Source organism: Pinus tabuliformis, chromosome 5_2 (assembly GCF_031772625.1).
Source record: "Pinus tabuliformis cultivar Carrire ecotype Pingquan chromosome 5_2, CPIR1, whole genome shotgun sequence".
Taxonomy (NCBI): Eukaryota; Viridiplantae; Streptophyta; class Pinopsida; order Pinales; family Pinaceae; genus Pinus; species Pinus tabuliformis.
Window position 1 is genome coordinate 320,319,245 of NC_142306.1, and position 20,707 is coordinate 320,339,951.

The window sequence follows — 20,707 nt, forward strand, 5'->3', positions numbered from 1 at the left end:
CTCCAAGTTTGGTACCGTGCACAAGGCGATCATCCATCTCAACGGATGGCAACAGTGATGTGCTAGGAGAGCACGCATCTTGACGAACATACATGCTGCTGTTGATGACATGCAAACATGGACGATGAAGTACAAGGGAGCCCCACTTCACTTGCCAAAGATGATGAGGCCAAATGCGGTCGAGTTGAAAGCACGTATCTGGAGTTAGATCTGGAACTATGAGGACCTCTCGCAACTCATCACTAGCATACAGGCTTCCCATGCACGAGTATTCAAGAGCATGGATGTTGTGGTGCACACACATGCGATCCCATCACTTGGGACTCTCACCCAAGCGAAGACCAAGAAGCAGGTCCGACTAGAGCTTGACTTGTACTTCGACGAGTTGATGCGCATCGCCACCAGCCTAGACTTGCCTATCAGTGCAGACATCATGCACAAGTATGTTGCTTGTTCGGCCACATTGAAGACAATGATGCGCATGCTTTAAGATGAGTTGGACAGAGGAGCTCGAGCAGTGTACCCGGATGCTATGGAGGCAAAGGTTAGGTTCCAGACGAATGTCACCTCGGAACACACAGACACTACCAGAGACTACAGAGCTTGGCATCAATATGTTACTGTTGATCAACACGAGGATGTTGAGCAATTGGACTTCTTTAGTTGTCTAAGTCAGAGTGATGTTTAGTTTGGCTTGCTCAAGCCATTGTGTTCACATGGGTACATGTGCATTGTAATGTTGAGTCATGTCAAGTGTAAGTCAAGTGTCAATAGTGGATGTAACAATTAGAGAGTAGGTGAAGAGTCACGAGGGTAGTTGAACAGTCACAAAGGGGACTGTCAAGGGCCACCCCACCCTTTGCTATAAATATTCCCTCATAGCTCATTTTATGGGCTTTTGGTCAGCCAAGCTTCTGATAAGACTATCTTGGAGAAAGCTTGGACAATATTGTAACGCGCCTTGGTTTCTCCACTGCAAAGAGCTAGTTCATCTCTTTGGAGGAGCAAGCGGATGTGGCTGTAATGTTCCACTGTTGGGGCTAGCAGGTTTACATGGATGTATTGTATGATTGGGACTTACACTTCTTTATATAATAAGAGCTAGCACATTTTCATGCATATGTTGTTCTTGTAGTTGGACTGTTCTGGTTGCTTAGCAAAGTATGTTGTTTAACTTACGTATTTGTGTATGAACTGCTTCGTGTGCAATTATATGAATCTTGTTGCAGATGTGCTGTTGGTTTAACCATCACTTTGGATTGTAGACTGATCTGTTTTCTAGCTTGTGATGCATCTTTGCTTGTGTGTTCCCTTCTTAGCTGAGTACTGCTACAGGTTGCCAAGGGGCGCACTCATCTCACCCCCCATGTGTTAGAATCTCTCATTCAGCTTTCTTGACTCACTGCAACGGTCACACCCTTGCTACTAACAAAGTTATCTCACATGCCTTTGTGCGACATTGCGATCAAGGCATTACCTTACGACCCACTGTTGGGACTCCTACACCAAACGGTTTGAGGTCTAATTGGGACTTCTTACTGGGGAGATCCCCTTGACATGTTGGCGGGTCTAGCACTGTCAACACCTCCTGAACCTAACGGTACGTCTTTTCATTTGGTAATTGAGTATTGTAGTTTGCTTATCATGGACAAATATGGGCATGGATTAGTGGGGGGATTTCGCAGAAAGAATGGGCTAGGTCTGCGCTCTTGTCCCTTAGACCTCTTTTGGATATTAACCTTGAATTCTAGTCCTGTGGGATCTCTTTTACTAACCATTTGTTTTTAGGGATGGTATTTCACGGGAAATCGTGATTTTGGTTGCGTGGTCCCGCTCCCTTATCTGCACATATTACCCCCTTTCCACTCATTATTACCCTATTCATCATTTCTCCCACTTGGGTCCACATTCCTCCACTGGCTCCACATAGGGTTAGCTCACCCCTTCCCCTTGGCGACACCTTAGGTCATGGCTTGGAATGAAGCCCGGAGGTTGATGTAGCTAAAAAGAAAAATAAAAGCATATATGACCACATTCAACAAGAAAATGTACCACAAAATGCAAAAGATGGTTGGGACAAACACATTTAGTACGTGGGTAAAAGCCAATACATGAGCTCTACCCCATCATCATGGCCATCACCTTGGTTCCTATAGGTTCTATGAACCTCCTTCATCATATAGGAACCCATGATTGTCCCAACACCTGGTGGGAAATGAACCACCCCACCTTAAAAGGGGGTATTCACTGCTATATCATATACATCATGCTCTTACTCCTTGAGCCCCGAGCAGTTAATCAAAGAAAATCATAAAAAAGGCAAAAGGCATATAAAGAAGGGTGGAAAAATCAAGGCTGGGGCACTTCATGTACCACGATTGCCCCCTCTTATACATTATAAGCCCAAGTGTGGGCTTTCCTTTTATTAACTACCCTTGTACTCCAACATATGGCTCGGGGCTACCCCTTCTCATCCTCTACTTCATTCACTTATTTGCCACATGCCACCGCCTTTTAAAGGATGTACCTTGAATATATTATCCCCTTTAGAAGTAGAAACCACCTAATATGATACTTGGTTAACCCCATTTGGAGTTTAGGAGACATTGGCACATCCCGAAGCCCATTACGGAAGGGCAGGCCATTATGAAGTCCCCACCTATGGTCCATGATTGGTAAGCTCATTTACTCGATTTCTCTAATGAATTGTTGTACTAAAAGGCTAGGGGATGCATTGGATCTTATGTAGGATTGCAGATGGTCTCCATCTTGGGTTTGGTCTCCCTGTACAGGGTCCTAATTCTCTAGAGGGCTACATTTACACATTTAGGGTGTGTGTTGAGAGCCATGGGCCTCCACAGCAACAGACAACATTCCATGGATCCCCACATCCATTTAGAGATTGCTCATGGTTCACTTATTGGACGAGGAAAATGCACCTGATCCATCATGCCCAGTTGGCCCCAGATTTGCACCATTCACTTGGCAGATGATCCAAGACTTGTAGGATGATGTGGCATCACCTACACCATCATCCTAGCCCTTACAGGCGATCTACAGACATCTTTGATTTGTTTGGAGACCCACGACGACACTTGTGTGCCCCCACATATCATTTGAAACACCACAGGTTATTGCAAGGGGCCAACCCCTTGCCCACTGCTTTTGAGGGTCCTACTCTTCGTTATGGCACCCATGGACCTCATTAGGCCTCTTAGAGGGCCCTACGACATGCATTGATTATTATTTGACCTCGTGATTATTATGCATTTGGGTATGTCACCAAAAGTTGAATTATTAGAACATTATTTTATTTTTGGGGCTTGTATAGGCCAAGGAAGTTAATTCGAACTCCTAATTAGTGTATAAATACAAGTGAGATGAGTTCATTTGCTCATCATCACTTTGGATTGGATCTCCTCTCTTTTGAGAATTTTGCACTTTTTCTTAGTGGATGAATTGGAGCTTTATGGATGAATTTTGATGTGTGAATATTGGTCTATCTTATCTTGGAGCTTCTCTCTTGTCAAATTGTGGATGGTTGGATATATTATATTACATGTAAGTGCATGCTTTAAATGTTATTCTTGTTTTACTTTGTCATATATATTGGATTGGGATTATCGCTATTCTTAGGGCTAATTGCTGCATGCATTTACTGCTTAAAATTGTGGAATTTTGTCTCTATTATAGCATCTCTCAATACATGGGCCATGTAATATGAACGAAATCTCCTAGGGGTAATTCTATCAAATAGTTTGACCTTGATAAGCCATTACCTTTGTGCATCAAAAGATAAAAGTTGCAAGTTTACTTCTCCTAGACGTAGAGGGCTAGTGAAGTGGTTTTGAGGCCCCCTTGACTGGGAACCAAGAACTCCTACTTATATTCATCATAGACTCCATTCTCCCAAAGACTAAGGCACCGATCTACCAAGGTTGGTCATTAAAATTCACATTCTTTCACTTCCTTCCAGGTCTAGCCATGCTAGGGTACCTAGGGCATCAATTTCCCGACAGGCTAGCCCTCCAAAAAGTTCAATCTCCTAGGGTCTCTTGCGTTGGTGTTTCCTCAAGATCTCCTCCAATTTTGAAGCCATTCCGACGTGGAGTTGAGAGAAAAGCCATGCCATAGCTCCAGGATCAAACTTTGCTCTGGCATCCCCAAGGTTAGTACCTCATAGGGTCAAACCAACACCTTTAAATGAAAATTCTTTCTTTGATACCTTCCCCCACCTTGTCTATGGTAAGAATATCATCGGTTGCTATATTCCTTCCTCATACCCTAGACCGGGTCCACTTGGTCCCGTTCCTTTGAAAAGACAATTCTTCAAGAACCATCTAGGATACCAATTGTAACAAGGATTTTAGGGATTGGGAAACTCCTTCACAAGTCATATCCCATAAACCTAACCTTCAAATCCTCCCTTCCTTTCCCTAAAATACATAGTACCTTGCTTAGAAAGCAAGCAAGCTCCATTCTTCAAGCTCTTTCGGGAAGGGATTAGTTGGGTCACTCATATCCATTCATTGACTTATCCTTCATTGGTGACTCCTTACACACTGGGTCTCCTTCCATCGGTGAAAGTCTGTAAATAGAAGGGAGCCTTAGTTGAGGTGACAGTGGGCTAAGTCTCCATTTGTTGCCCTTGGCCTAGCATTTGCCCTTTAAGGATCCCCTTTTAACCCCCCTGCTAGTTTGAGCGGTAACATGCCCAAAAGAAAGAGATTTGATACAAGTTTTAAAACAATTGGCTGAACATCGCTCTTCTTCCTGGTGAAAGCATGAACGAAATCCGAACATGACAACATGAAGATCATGGTGCACAACTTAAGTAGCTTCTACCAACACTTCATACCAACATCCGACTTTTAGAAGGCTAGAATTATTGTACCATCCTGCCAATCTCTGAATGATGTGATAAAAATCCCATGTGCGATCCTCATATGATATAAGAGATAACAGGCATTGACATCAGCCTGACTCCATACTTTTTTCGCAATATCAGTTTGTTCAAACATCTTTATTCAAATATGGCAAGCCTAAGTCACTCTGTTTGGCTACCTTGGACCATGAAGTTTGAAATTGGTCGAATTTCAAAGAATAATGAACAAATCTGTTCAAATTCGTGCATAAAATTCGGCCGATTGATTTGTTTTTTTCATTATTATTGCAATTAAATTTGTATGTAAATTGATTGCTTTTAAGGGGGAATTTGTGGAAATTGGTTTACTTCTAAAGTTAAAGGAATACACTATTATTTTTATGGTTTACCTTATGGTTGCCAATGGCCATTGAAATGTTCACAACATACAACTTGCCAGAATTGGAAGGGTAATTTGAAAGTGCACTGGAATCGGACAATCAATGAATCTCTTTGTTTGCCAGAACTTGCCTTCATATTTGTTGGGCAGACCCTGCCTTGAATTGCCCATTCACGAGCCTGCACACAAATGATATAAATCGTGGGTGGGTTAAATAATTTTAATATTATTTTACTAGTTTAGTTTAGGTTATAAATTAACATCAATTAGTAATAGGTTTTAAATTAGTATAATTTTATTTATGTTTAGTCTTTAATTTATGTACATTTTATTTATATATATAGTTAATATGTATTATTTTTATTTATAAAAATATATCAGTAAAGTTATATAATTTAAAACATGTTTATTTTAATTATTATATATATTTCAATTTAAAGGCAAACTCTATCAACAGTTTTTGGCTAGGTGAATTTTTCTCAAACTTCTTGTTGACAAATTCAAATATGAACATAGATTGGGTGACCATTTGGCAAACTTCTTTAGTTTCCATGATTTAAAATTTTGACCAGTATCCGTCCAACATTATATGAGATAAAAACAAAGTCGAAGCCTCCAAATAAAACAATTTCTATTGGCACATGACCACTAGCTGCTCAAGTTTCAGAAAATATTTCTGTTCTATGCCCAGAAAATTAGACAGTGACTCTTATCGATTACCACTTTAAAAAACTTAGGTTTTAGGTTAAGTTCTGAAGACAAATCAGATTCATAGTTACTCTGGGACTATCTTTTCATTATAATTATAGATATGGTTAATTCAAATCTATGTCACATGGTTCGCCGAACTACAACTTTGAGGTTCGAAATTTGGTGAACGTAAAAAATTTCGAGGAGCGGCGAACCAAGTCCATAGCTGAAGCTGATGACCTCATGTCACAACTGAAGCTTGTAATCTATCCTTGCAGGTTGCAAGTCCATGATAGCATTTTTTATGTTTATTGATTTTGATTTCTTACTATTTTATGCTATATTTCATTTTAAAGTTTCTATATATAAAAAATGTATCTAGATTCTAGACGTACCTAATGTTGAACCTCATAAAAAATTTCAAACTCGAACTGAACCAAATACTTGCTGAACCCGAACTCGAACCTGAACCATGTGACTTAGATCCAAACCCTCTTCAAAATCATTTTCTTCAGAATTAACATAAATTACATACTTTGTCTTAATTCTCTAGGCATACACTCTCTATATTCTTGACCATATTGACCCAATTGTCTTTTCTGCCCCACACACGATAACAAGTGCTAGTTATGAAATTTTTATCCCAACAGTTTCGACTGCCAACTTCCACACAATCCCAATGCAGGGGCTCACTTGAAATTCTACATCACCATTTGGTACTACCTTGACAATGGTGGATCCTCTCAAAGATATCTCTTTTTTATTTTAATTTATTTTTTATTTTATCTTAAGGGACATAACAAGTGGATGAAATTGTATTTGTAGGCTGGGTACATATGTTTAACAAGATTTGGGTTTTTCATTTCGAGTATTTACTAATTCCAATATGAAATTCATTGCAATTTGTAGTGAGACATTGCAACATTATATCTGAGTGAATCATAATAAAAATGCAGGACCTTCCAGATATGGTTGCTATAAAGGATGCAGACTTTTCAAAAGTTGATGCTGTGTTTTGTTGTTTGCCACATGGAACGACACAGGTATCTCCCTTACCTCATTTTATTTTTTTATACATTGTTGGCAATATGGGATTTAAACAAAGATATTGAAAGTTTGTTTACCTTTCTGCAATTTTAAATATGCAGAAGACTTATCCCTATTTTCTAATGTTGTCCAGTCTGTTCAATTTTGATATTATGTAGTGCAAAATTCATAATTCACCATGTAGGAGATAATAATCTTTTCAAGTACTGTGAAGGTAATGTTGAATTTGTGTTTGAATAGTCTGTTAACTTGGCTCTTTGTATGCAGGAAATAGTTGCCTCACTTCCAACAACATTAAAGGTCGTAGATCTTTCTGCGGTATGTTTCTCACCTTAATAATACAATTCTATTTGTGATATATTTAATACAATATTATGTTGTGAAGATGCCCTAGAATGTACATGTTGACAGTACTGATGTACAGGACTTCCGACTGCGTGATACTAGTCAATATGAAGAATGGTATAATCAACCTCATAGAGCACAGGATTTACAGGTACATTTGCTGCTTGGTTTGGCATTCTGATTGAAAGCCCTTTTTCTGCACAAGAGCAAAAACACTTTGATTAAATATCTGGTATTACAATACAAGAATTCACATCATCTGTCACAAGCTTACATGAAGTATATACTATATACTCATATGGGGAAGGTATTGGCTTACAGGTAGAAACTCCTGTTTGCTCAGACGAAATGAAACCATCTTAATACCCATGAATAACCATACTGGTTAATGGGACTGTAAAAGTAATCCCTTTAAATAGTACCACATAAGACAGCGTAATGAGGTTGATTAACTATGGTTTGCTGTAATTACGATTTAGATAAGATAATTTTATCAATGTCCATCAAATGACCAGAAAAGTAGGTCAATGGACTAAAAGGTATAGCTAGGGTAAATACTAAATACAATGTAGGAGTGCAAAAGAAACTCCTAGATCAATGCTGAAAACAAAAGACTATAAACTGTAGTCTAGCAAATTGGTAAGATAGTGTGAGTAAAATGATACAATGAGAATGCTAGACATCGGGGGGCAAATCTTGAAAACAAATGGTGTAAAAGCTGACATATTCCTTGTCAAAGAAAATGGTAGTGTTGACCACTCTATGTCAACTAACCTGTAGCAGTACACATTTTTTTCAAAGCATTCCATCATGTTCGAACAGTCAAGCAGCCAGAGATCATCATTAATCATTCGACATTTTTGTCAAAAGTTGTAATCCAAATTCTCCAGCCGTGCGTGGCCATTGTAATGATTCTAATATGACTATGAAGCCATGTAAAAACATCTAGGGAAGCCTTTGATTCTTAGCAAAGAGTTTCACTCTAGGTAATTTTTTACCCTCTGCCAATTATTCGTGTTTTCGAACCCAAATAATTGGTAGAGTTTTTCTCCCACACATACCCCAAAGCTAGAGTGGGGCTCGATGGTAAGGTCTCAGGTGTAGTCCTAGCGTTATCGAGTCTATGTATTTTTACCATACTAGATCATTTGTCATGTGTCGCAGAAATCTGTTGTGTCTATGTGAAAATTTGGAAGACCCAAATTTCTACTGCAGCAACTGATTAAGTATTTTCTATTTGTTAAATTATTGAACAAATTCTTTTCTGCATCCTACAGCAAATACCGAAACTAATACACTACAGCCTTCACCAATTAAATTAAATGCGGAAACAAGAAACTAAGCAAGAAAAAAATACACAACACATGACACCGTTATTTGTGGACAAATGTCCCTGGAAAAACCCAATGCGGGAAAACCAGTGCAGCAGCTGAGTGTTTGTATTATTAAGCAATAGTTTTTTGAATACAATTCGTTGGATACCCAATTGGCTATCCGATACAGAAAGAAACTGGACAAAAAGAGTAGTGAGATGATCTCACCCTATCACTGGAGATAAGCCTCTGCGTAGTACTGTGTCAAGCCTACACAGTCACTACGTCACTACAGTTAGCATTGCGCTGCACCTCCTTCTGATCCTTTGCTGCTTGGGAACTTCAGCTCTTAGGCCTCTTGGTCTCATACCCAGGTTGCGGTAATAGATCCTCACTGTTCCTCAGCAGAATTTCAATCTCCCTCTAAAGCTCTGCGCTGCCACAACGTAGCTCTACGTGGTCCTGCATCAACTTCTCTGGACGTCTTTCTGCCCTCTCTGCCTTGTACTTCCAGTCCAGGAAAATGTCCCCCGAAAACTATCCCTGCCCCTCACTGGAGGAAATCATTTCGATCTTCTCTATAGCAACTGCTGCGCTGCTCTCTCTAAGAAATTCAATCTCTTGATCTCTCTTCGATGTGCTTTCCAAATGCCCATCGAAGTCCTTATAATCCCCGAGTTGAGTAATCAACGACCCATATTAGATTCTAATTAATGGCTCAGATCATTTGGAGTCGATCTCTGTTTCGTCTAGAAGTTTCACCCTCAGTTTGATTAATACCCTTTAATTATTTTAATTTCCTAAGTTTATACTTAGGCATCCATTAAAAATAATTAATTATTTTAATAAAACTGTCTCTGGGTGGAATTTCCCAAAACGATTTTTGGGTATTCTGGAATACATGTGTCCTAGCCTCGCTGCAAATTTCGAGGCTTAGAGCACATCCGATGCTACCAGAAATCAACACTCCCTCTTAGCCAACAATGTGCTCTAGTAATGCAACCTGCTGAACCATCACCCATCTCTGTAACATTTCCTTCTGCGCTGTTGATGCCTGACATTGCTGCCTACCAACTACTGCGCAAATGCTGCATCTGTACTGCTGCTGACTCTGCCACTGCCAACACTGCATCTGTATTGCAACTTTCATAAGTTCTACATATGTGCTGCTGCTGGCACTGCCACTGACAACATTGCATCTGCACTGCAACCTTCTCTAACTGCTACTTCTACTGCATCAACAATGAAAAACCATCCAAAATTACTGAACAGGTGTTCAACATGATGCATCTGTTGCTGTCTGCTAGTTTCTGCGCTGACCCTCTGAAGCCTCTTTGTTGCTGCTGACTTTGCACTGTGCCAACTGCACTGCTGCCAATTCTGCTCTACGCTTCTCAGTCTCTGGCGCTTCTAGTCACTGCAACTATCACTCCGACACTCCTCTACACCAACTGACCCGATCCATATTGCTACTTCTGATATGGGCTCCCGTAGCAAGGTATTGATCCAAGAGGTGGACTCCTCAAGGACGCTGCCCATCGTAGTTCTTTCGAACTATAGTACTAGATCACCCCACCTCTCCCCTGGATGTATATGGGCAATCATGGCAAACTCTTCCTCCCCGATCTTTGTGGATGCAGCCTTCGGATCATGCTTCTTGTCCTTGTCCTTCTTGAGAGGACACTGAGTAGTGTAGTGACCAAATTCACCACATCGAAAACACTTGATCTTCGAGACGTCCTTCTTCTGCCTCCGCTCCTCCTCCTGCCCCTTAGATGCAAGGGCTGCATTTTCTTCCTCCTCCTTGGGCTTCGTCCCACTGCTGCTGCTGCTATCAATTTTGCGCTTGACTAAGTCTCTTCTAATCTCTTCTTGCTGAAGAGCGGCCCACATCCTTTCCCAATCTAGCAATCTCTCTCTGCCTAGGATGCTTTGGACAAATACTTGTCATTCTTTTGAAACAAAATTTAGGGCCAACCTCACCATCTCGGTAGGCTGAGGTGTTGACCCCATAGCTGCCAACGAGTCTTGGGTTTCCTGAACCGTTCCTGATAAAGCTTCCTCGTTGGCAGCTATGGGGTCAACACCTCAGCTATGCTTCCCACATCTGTTGGGCAGTATCCTTGCCGACACTGTGACACACTACGTGATCTCTCACTTCGTCGAGGATCAATCGCTTGGCCTTTGCCATCTCACCCTTGTAATTCTTGAGCGGATCTGGATCCGCGGGTACAACTACCACACTGTTGACATAGGTTTTGAGATTGTGTTCATCCAGAAGACATGAGATCCTTGCCTTCCAGATCACATAGTTGGATGCACCATCCAATCGATCTTGATCTCTTAACACATTAGCTGCCATCTTTGGTATCGAAATGTCGAACTGCCTCCTCTCTCCTCTGTGCAGCACTAGGCTAGGCTACGCACTCTCTGCTGGAGTTAGTATATCTGCTCCTTTTTGCTGCTGCTTAGCAATAGAGAAAGCAAATTCCTTCGCTAGGAATTCTCTGAGGAAGAAATTCCCTCAACAATGTCTCCTTCTTCCTTCTGACGCTTTTTCTACCCCAACAACTGCTGTAGAAAACTGCTTCTCACCAGAAAACTGCTCTGCGTTGCTCCCTCCGACACTGGAAAACTTTGATCTGGAAATAGTTCTCTTTGTCGACTCACTTAGAAAGAGGTTTTCCCACGAAAAATTTGCCCTCCTGGCCTGGACTGCGCAATCCCTTCGGGATTCGATTTGCTACCTATGCAGCACCTCGACTTCCCTCTTGTTCGTCAGTGCTGAGCTCTTCTGGCTCTGCTCCCTTGCTTCACCTGCGCTTTGATACCATGTGAAAATTTGGAAGACCCAAATTTCTACTACGACAACTGATAAAGTATCTTCTATTTGTTAAATTATTGAACAAATTATTTACTGCATCCTATAGCAAATACCGAAACTAATACACTCTAGCCTTCACCAGTTAAATTAAATGCAGAAACAAGAGAAGAAACTGAGCAAGAAAGAAATACACAACACATGACATTCTTATTTTTGGACAAATGTCCCTGGAAAAACCCAATGTGGGAAAACCGGTGCAATAGCTGATGGTTTGTATTATTAAGAAGTAGTTTTCTGAATACAATTCGTTGGATGCCCAACTGGCTATTCGATATAGAGAGAAACCGGACAAAAAGAGTAGTGAGATGATCTCACCCTGTCACTGGAAGAACCAACACTGATCTGTGTTGGAGATGAGCCTTTACGCTGCCTCTGCGCAGTACTACGTCCAGCCTGTGCAGTCATTGCAGCTGGGACTGCGTTGCACCTCCTTCTGATCCTCTCCTGGCTGGTAACTTCAGCTCTCAGGCCTCCCGGTCTCACACCTCGGTTCTAGATTCTGACCGTTCCTCGGGAAAAATTCGATCTCACTCTGAAGCTCTGCGCTGCCACAACGTAGCTCTGCGTGGCCCTGCGTTAGCTTCTCTGGACGTCTCTCTGCCCTCTCTACCTTGTACTCTCCGGTCCAGGAAAACTACCCCCCCGGAAACTATCCCTGCCCCTCATTGCAGGAAATCACTTCGATCTTCTCTTTAGCAACTGCTGCGCTGCTCTCTTTGAGAAATTTGATCTCTCTTCGATGTGTTTTTCAAATGCCCACCGAAGTCCTTCTTATAATCCTCCAGTTGAGTAATCAACGATCCAGATTAGATTGTAATCAATGGCTCAGATCATTTGGACTTGATCTCTGTCCTCTTCTAGAAGTTTCACCCTCAGTTTTTTTTTTCTTCGTAAATACTAATCCTATTAAAAAAGGAAAAAGGATATATACAATGAGGTCAAGACCTCAGAGGAGGCCGAGGCCATTCCTCAACCAGAAACTCAGAGATATTACAGTTTAGGCTTTCTGCCAAATTCACAGTACAGACTTCAAAATTTTGTATTTGGGCCCTGACACACTGAAAGATTTTACTAGGACTAATTCCGTCATGCCCCCCATTGACCACAAAAGCACAAAAGTAACTAGCATAGCCATAATTATAACAAAAAACATAACCCATATTGGCAGTTGCCACGTCCTGTAGCAAGATCATGAACCAGACAGAGACACATAAACTCAGAAACAACGACACAAAATCAAAATTGCATAGCATATAGGCAAGAAGGCCACCCGGCAGTGAAGAGACAGGTTTAGTCTGCATGCTGCGGTGAATCCGGCGTGTCCCTCTCCACCTGGCTGGAAGAGGCTACCCAGGTAATGAAGCCGCTTTCATCTTGTCCCTCTGCTCTGCCTTCAGGAGTGGTCACCAGATTTAGAATGCAACCGGCACGCTGAGACGGCCCACAGGCCAAAATGTCGCTCTGAGTCGGATTGACGGGCTGCTGAGGCACTTCAGAAACAGGGGTGTCCTCCTGCATATTGTCCGCATGGAATACCATCCCTGTCATATCCCCTTGCAGAACACTGTCTTCCTGAGAGTGGGAGGAGGTGGTTGGAGCCGAGCTGACATGATTATTCTCCTCCTCCGCGAGAATGATGGTGATGCTTGCTGTCAATACAGGCCTGTTGAGCCTGCTTTGAAAAGTAAACCTGGAGGTCTGGAATGAATTATTCGGGAGAGGCCTAGCTTGACCCAGGGGCGGAGAAGAAGGGGAGGCTGAGGCTATGGGGACAACATTCTGTGGAGCAGGACGAGAAGGGCGACCTCTGTTCCCGGTATGGCTACCTCTGCGCGGGATACCTCGGCGTCGAGGCATACTCAGAAGTGCTGATGGACCGAGAGAGGGATTGAGGCAAAGCAAGCCGATTACAGTAGGAGCGCAGAAGATTCCAGAGAGTTTCCAAACCCAGGCGAGCAACCAAATTCGAAAGACCAAGCAGGGGTGCGGAAGCGGTTCTGCTCCACAATAAAAAGAACCAGTAACTGAGACATGCGCAATGAGCGGATCCATACCAATAAACCAACCTGTTTGCACATAAACCAGGCGCGCATTAATGCCTGACTGCAAGACCAACATTCGAGACTGCTCTGTATTAATTTCGCCTGCCCTTAAATCAATTTGCCAGCCCATGACGCATGTCGTAAGGACCGTCCGCTCGCCATCTGCCAGGCCAGCTGCCTGTATTGTGCGGCTCTTCATTTATAACTTTGAATGCCACCCGCATCTGGGTAAGTTTCACCCTCAGTTTGATTAATACCCTTTAATTATTTTAATTTCCTAAGTTTATACTTAGGCATCCATTAAAAATAATTAATTATTTTAATAAAACTGTCTCCAGGTGGAATTTCACAAAACAATTTCTGGGTATTCTAGAATACATGTATCCTAGCCTCCCTGCAAATTTTGAGGCTTAGAGCACATCCGATGCTACCAGAAATCAACAGTCTAGAGGTCATGTTTTAATTGTTAAAATTCCCCTTTGTATGGGATGTCTATGTAATACTTGATATAAAAAATGTTGTCTAGGAATATTTTAGGTGGATGATTAATCATAATTAGACATCATCGCTTAAATATTTTTTTAGATCCACTTTGAGGGTGAAATATGTGTTTAATCCCCTGTAGTGTCATTTTAATTTATTTTTTGGCAAAAAATGAGAAAAATTTAGCCAGAAAATGGTCAAAAAATAAAAATGTGAGAAAGTAAAAATTCTCTCCAAGTGGAAAAGCGTTTTTTTGGAGGAAGTGGACTTTCCCTTGGAAGAATTAAATTTGAAGAACTTATTTGCAAAGTAGAAAATCCCACAAAAAAAATTGATCGGGCTAGAAAGAATTATTTGTCGAGAAAAATCGATTTTCTGGGTCTAGTTGGTTAAAGAGAATGTGGGAATTTCGAGAAATATATTTTCTGACTCTCTATTTATGATAAAAATTTGATTTTTTAAGGAAAATCGAGCCTTTGGACTTCGGTGGTTAAGTCAAAGAGCATTTTTAAGGAGAAAAAGTTGGAAAAAATATATTCTGGACCAGGATCAAAGCCTTCATCAACAAGTTCGAATTTTATCTTTGAGATCAAGGGTTAGGATTTAATTTTGGCATGGATCAAGCATCAACTAGCTGTTATTCTTCAGGATCAAGTCAAATTTGTGCACATCTTTGGACCTAGCCGTTTTCCACTTTGAGGGGATCTAAATTTGTTAATTTTAGGTATATTCTATGCTTAGAGCAATTTATTTCAATTTTCACAGTTAGCTCATTATCTTTTCCAGATTAGCAACCACATCAGCATTAAAATAAACTGCAGATAGAACATAAACATAAATCGCAGAAGACAAGCCAAGACAAGGGGACACAAGATGTGGCGCTAGCCATGGACAAACCCCAATGTGGGGAAACCCTTGATCAATTCTTCTTATATGTTTTTCAATAGTTCAGCAGAGAGAGAGAGAGATAGTACAACAGAAGTCAACACTTTGACTTATTTTAAATAAGAGCATAGATCATCTCTAAGTAGATGATACATGAGGTAGCTGAACTCAGTTGAAGACATGCTGCTTCAACTGATTCTCCCAGGTGACTCCATCACCCATCATAGTGCTGCACCTTGTCATCATGCTGCACCTCACTATGCTGCATCGTGTTGCACCCATCATCACTATGCTGGACCTCATTACCATGCTGCATGCATCATACTGCTGCACCATGATTGCTTGCTGTCCTATGCAAGCACCATGTCCTTGCTGTCCCATCGTTTAACATTGCTGTGCCATGTCATAGCTTGTTGTCCCAAGTACCAAGCTCCAACAAGCACCATGTCCTGCTGTACCACTTACCATGCTGCTGTCCCTTGCAACACCATGTTGCTGTCCCACTGTTTAGCATTGCTACAACTGTCCCAATGTGCTTTTGCTGCCACATGTCATCGGTGCTATTATGCTGCCCATGCATCTTGTTGTACTATCACATTAGTATGCATTCAAACTTCATGGGTCACTTTGCTGTTGCTGCTGTCCCGTTGTGCCATCATTGCACTATGCCATTGCTGCTGTCCCACTGTCATTGCTATTCCATGTTTGCCATACTGCTGTCATACTATTCCATGTATTTTGGGCAGCCTTTATCATCAACAGTCTTCACACTTTGGCATGCTGCTCCAACCCTGTTTGTTAGTGCATATTGCAGTAACCTTAATGTTCTCCAATCTGCCCCAAACAAACCTTGAAAGACTGTGGCTTGCTGAAGGTGAACTCCTTCCTTGCTAGGTTGCTGCCATAGGGTATATGACAGCTCTTAACAGCTCAACGCAAGCCCAGCTGTGGTGCTATGGCCTGAGGCCTAGCACAACAGCAATTGGCTTTTGGTTATGCTCAACACAACAACGTTTAGCCCTTAACACTTCAGCCTTCTAACCATAGTTCGGATATCCTTCAATGAGCCCTAGAACGGTCCTTAAACTGCCTTGCTGTTAGCTGTGTCTAAGGGCTGCATTATACCTTCTATTCTCTGCGGCTAGGGCATGTTTTACTCCAGCTATGGTTCCTCCAAAAGCTGCGGTTATAACCCTTCTTGTAAGACTTCGTTTAGGGCAGCGTTAGCCCTTCTTTGATTGCGGATAAGTGCATGGCTTGGACAGCAGTTTCACCTCCTAGTCTAGACTGCGGTTAGGGCATCATACTTATATTTAGGACAGCGTATATCCTCTTCTTGACTGCGGCTAGGTTACCCTTGAGACAGCGTGGAGGATTAGGGCATCTCTTCATGACTACGTCCTCTAGGTTAGGACAGCGTATATCTTCTTCTTGACTGCGGCTAGGGCAGATTGTAACTCTCCTTTCCTCCTGCGTCTTAGGGCCACTTCCTCCTAGATTTCTCTCACACTAAAACCCAAAACAAGTGGAGAGAAATCAAGAGTGAAGCATGTGAGAAATGACTTTCAAGTCATCTCCTTTTATACTAAAACGTTGAGCACATGTGTGGGTTATTTGGTTGCTGGCCGACTTTGACGAATTGTCCCATAACACTAATAAATTCATATCTCCATGAATACTTATCGGAGTTGGATGATCTTTAGATCAACCTTACACCTCTCGATGAGAGGGATCCAACAAAAATACCAGCTGCCATTAATAAGATGACCCACATGGAGTTTGGCCATAGTTGCCAATTTTAACAAAATCCCTCTATTTTCTATATAAGGAAGCCTAAGGCTCCTCATTGTAACATCTTTGGATGGTGTATTGGCTCTAGAAGCTCTATAATATTTTCTGATTAATTAAAAGCAAAGTCTTTGAGGTCGAGACTCGAAACTATTGGTGTATCTGTTCAACTTGTTGTTGTAATGTATATTGGTTATTATGGTTTTAATTCCTACATACATTTTAATTGGTTATGTTCATTAGCCATTTGGATATAGTGGTTACTTTTTTGTACCTCTATTTGGATTGGGGAAGTATCGCTGGTTGGGTAGATTTGGTGTTTCTTGTTTGAACCATTGGATCTCCTTCCCTCGGTACCATTCAACCCTGGTCAATCTAACAATATCTTTCGAGATTGTGTAGGAAATATTTATGTGATCAAGTGCCAGGCATTTGAAGTAGTTCTTGTTTGAACATTCAACTCCTTGGCTCATAGCAACTAAGAACCCATAGTGGGATTCCTTAAATACCCATCATAAAAAATTGTTGAAGGGGGTTTTCCTTGCCATTCATGTAATTTTTTTTTTAAATCTTCAATCTCTATTTTTGTGCTATAAATTGATAGATCCGCTATTCTAATGAGTTTGTATTATTAAAACTGTAAAAAAATCTTGTGTATATATTCCTCCTAACCTTGCACATATTTCCTTCAATTTTGTATATATTTTTCTTGGTTCTCTTGCTATCTTATTGTAGATTTGAAGGGGAGGTCGAATTTTTGAGGGATTTAGCCCTCACCTAGCCTAGACGGCTAAGGTTTAGGGCTAGCTTTGGCATTTCTTGATGGCAGTCAAGCTATTCTTCAAGGTCGCGAGTATTTTAGGGGCAGATATAGCCTCTTAAGGCCTAGATCCATCACCATCAAGCCTTTTTCCTTCAATTCTCAACATTTTTTGAAGGCAGCAAGCCCTAGGAGGGCTATTTCATATTGCAAATTTAGTTTTTTCTAAGGGTTTTATATTAAAAAAATTTGCAAATAATTTGGAATTATTTCTCAACCTTTTTTTTTGGCTTGGATTTGGCTTTTGCAGGCTTGTAGATAAATTCTTTTTTTTGGGGCTCGAATTTGATTTGAATGCTTGGTTTAGCTAGCCGCTAGGGTTTTGAGCATTTTAAGGCATGGCCGCAGGCCTATTTTGTTGAGAATTATAACATAGAATGATTAGGCTTCCTTTCGCTTGATTTCTCTTACTTTGACAAGTTCTTGTGGTATTATTTAGTTCTTCTTTATTACATTAGAGTTCTTTACATCATCAACGCCAATGCCAAACAAGAAGATCACAAAGTAGGACATGAGAGATAGGCACATAACCAGGCCCAAAACTCCTAACAAGGGGAAAACCCAGTCAAACTCTTCCTTAGTAGATTCAAATCAAAGTGAGACAACCAAGACCAAGACAACGACCTTTTCCACTCCATCAAGTTAGCCTCTTCAATCTTCAATCTTCAATCAACAAAATTCAAGGCAGTGGCTGATATTATTTCTTCCACTTATTAATTTAGAAATAAGTTATTCACAGTGTTTCTACAACAAATAACGAAATAAATTCTACTGCAACCTTCACAATTCAAATACATAGAAAGTAAATGTAAGGAAAAATACTAGCACAAGTACAATCACAATTACACAGTTATTTTTGGACTTGTCCTCGGAAAAACCCAATGTTGGAAAACTAGTGCAACAGATGAGGGTTTCTTAATTAATCTTCGGCAAAATCTCATGTACAAGATACAACCAATCGAATGGAAGAGGAATTTCTGTGAGAAATTTTACAAACAATTTTCTCACGCTTCACAATGAAATTCTGACTCTGGAGAGGACGTGCTGCCCTCACTGCGTCACCTTTTCCGCAGTGACTACGCAGTCCCAGCGTCACTGCCTTTGCGCTGTCCCTCCTTTGCTCTGTGTCTTCTCTTTGCTTCCTGCACTCCTGGCTATTACTGATACCCTCTCTCTCCAACCTACAACTCTCCCTTTGATTTGATTTTCTCCTGCCGAACTTCAGCCAGTGAGAAAATCGATCTACTTGGGCAATTGAGTATCTGCCTGGTTCAATTTCCAAATGCCCATTGAAGTCCTTCTTATAATCCTCTCATTGATCAATCAACAACCCAAATTAGATTCTAATCAATGGTTCAAATCATTTTGACTTGATCCTCCTCTTCTTCTAGAAGATTCACCCTTAGTTTAATTAATACCCTTTAATTATTTTAATTTCCTAAGTTTAGACTTAGGCATCCATTAAAAATAATTAATTATTTTAATAAAACTGTCTCCAGATGGAATTTCCCAAAACGATTTCTGGGTATTCTGGAATACCTGTATCCAAAGCTCCCTACAAATTTTGAGACTTAGAGCACATTTGAAGTCAACAGAAATTAACACTCCCTCTTAGCGAGGAATGTGCTCTAGTAATGCAACCTACTGAAGCATCACTATGACTCTGTAACATCACCCTCTGCATTGCTGATGTCTGAGACTCTGACATCACTGCCCACCAACTACTACGCAAACGCTGCATCTGTGCTGTTGCTGGCCCTGCCATTGTTAGCTTTGCATCTGCACTGCAACCCTCTCATCTGCTTCTGTTGCAACTGAGAAACCATCTATTTCTGCTATTGAAACGGGTTGTCTACCATACCCATTTGCTCCCTGAATTGGATGAACTTAGCTCTTCCTAGAGCTTTTGTGAGTACGTCTGCTACTTGATTTCATGTGGGGACATACTGCAGGCTGCAGCTGTACTGCCCCACGTTGAACACAGTCTTTGATAAAGTGACATCTGATATCAATGTGTTTCAACCGATCATGAAATATTGGATTCTCAGAGAGTTTAATACAACTCTGATTATTGTAGAAAGTATTGGTCACTTCCATCCTCTTCTTGAACAAACTCTCAAGCAATTTTCTAAGCCATATAGCTTCACACGTAGTTGTGTTGGCCGCCATATATTCTGCTTTTGCTGAGCTTAGAGCTATCGAGTTCTGCTTCTTGCTGCACCAAGAGATCATAACTGATTGAACGTTGAAGCAATACCAGGAGATACTTTTCTGGTCTACTGAATTACCTGCCCAATCTGCATCTGTGAATCCATTCAATCTGATGTCATCTCCTTGGGTGTATTTCAACCCATATCCGACTGTTCCACGCACATATCTAAGAATGTGCCTAACTGCTGCCCAATGCACCCTTTTCGGTTCCACCATGAACTGACTAAGGGTGTTGACAACGAAGAAAATGTCTGGCCTAGTGTTCACCAGATACATGAGCGACCCAATGAGTGTTGAAGAATCAAGGGAAATTAGGTGTAGTGTGATTCTGATTGACTTGATAACAATTTGTTGAGTCTTTTTACTTTTTCTTGTTAGCTTAATCTTCTTCTTCTTCTTATTAATGCATGTGTGTGTATTCATCAAACTGCTACCAAAAACATAAGAACAAAAACACAAGATGTTGGCTCTCTGCCAGGGCCAAAACCTCTCTTCTCTTGAGAGGAAAACCCTTTAGTAAGTTTCTCTTATTGAAGCTTCTATTGATGCCAAACGCTAGACCCTTGACTAGAATGTCCTCCAAGCACAAGTCAAGTCCTTTCTCCTTTCTGCACTTTGTTCCCCGAAACTTCGTCCTCCTTCTTCTTCCGGAAACTAATGATAGACCTTGTTATGTGAGCACTAGAAGAGGTGTTTTATCCTTGATCCTTAGTAGACATAAGGAGACCTTTCTCTCTTGCCCAACCAAGCTCTTTATTGAGATATAGTTGCAGACTTGTTATTACAGTAGTGCATCCCTATTTCTTCGCACGTGTGAGGGGATTTCTTGTGAGATTGACCTCTTCCTTCCTCGCTTGAGTGAGACGCCTTGTAGGCCTAATTATCTAGCCCAAACAATGAAGTTTATGTGACTGTGATAGAGGGCTGCTATGACT

At 41.1% G+C, this 20,707-nt stretch overlaps 1 protein-coding gene across 1 annotated transcript in view; it reads left to right on the forward strand.

Moving 5' to 3' along the window:
• The window catches only part of LOC149158794 (Putative N-acetyl-gamma-glutamyl-phosphate reductase), a 233,389-nt gene that overhangs the window by 42,703 nt on the left and 169,979 nt on the right, over positions 1-20,707 (forward strand). Inside the window, exons 4-6 of the mRNA XM_089436316.1 lie at positions 6,911-6,997; positions 7,269-7,319; positions 7,426-7,497. Of these exons, the coding sequence (XP_089292442.1) occupies positions 6,911-6,997; positions 7,269-7,319; positions 7,426-7,497 (210 nt within the window). The remainder of the gene's footprint in view (positions 1-6,910; positions 6,998-7,268; positions 7,320-7,425; positions 7,498-20,707) is intronic.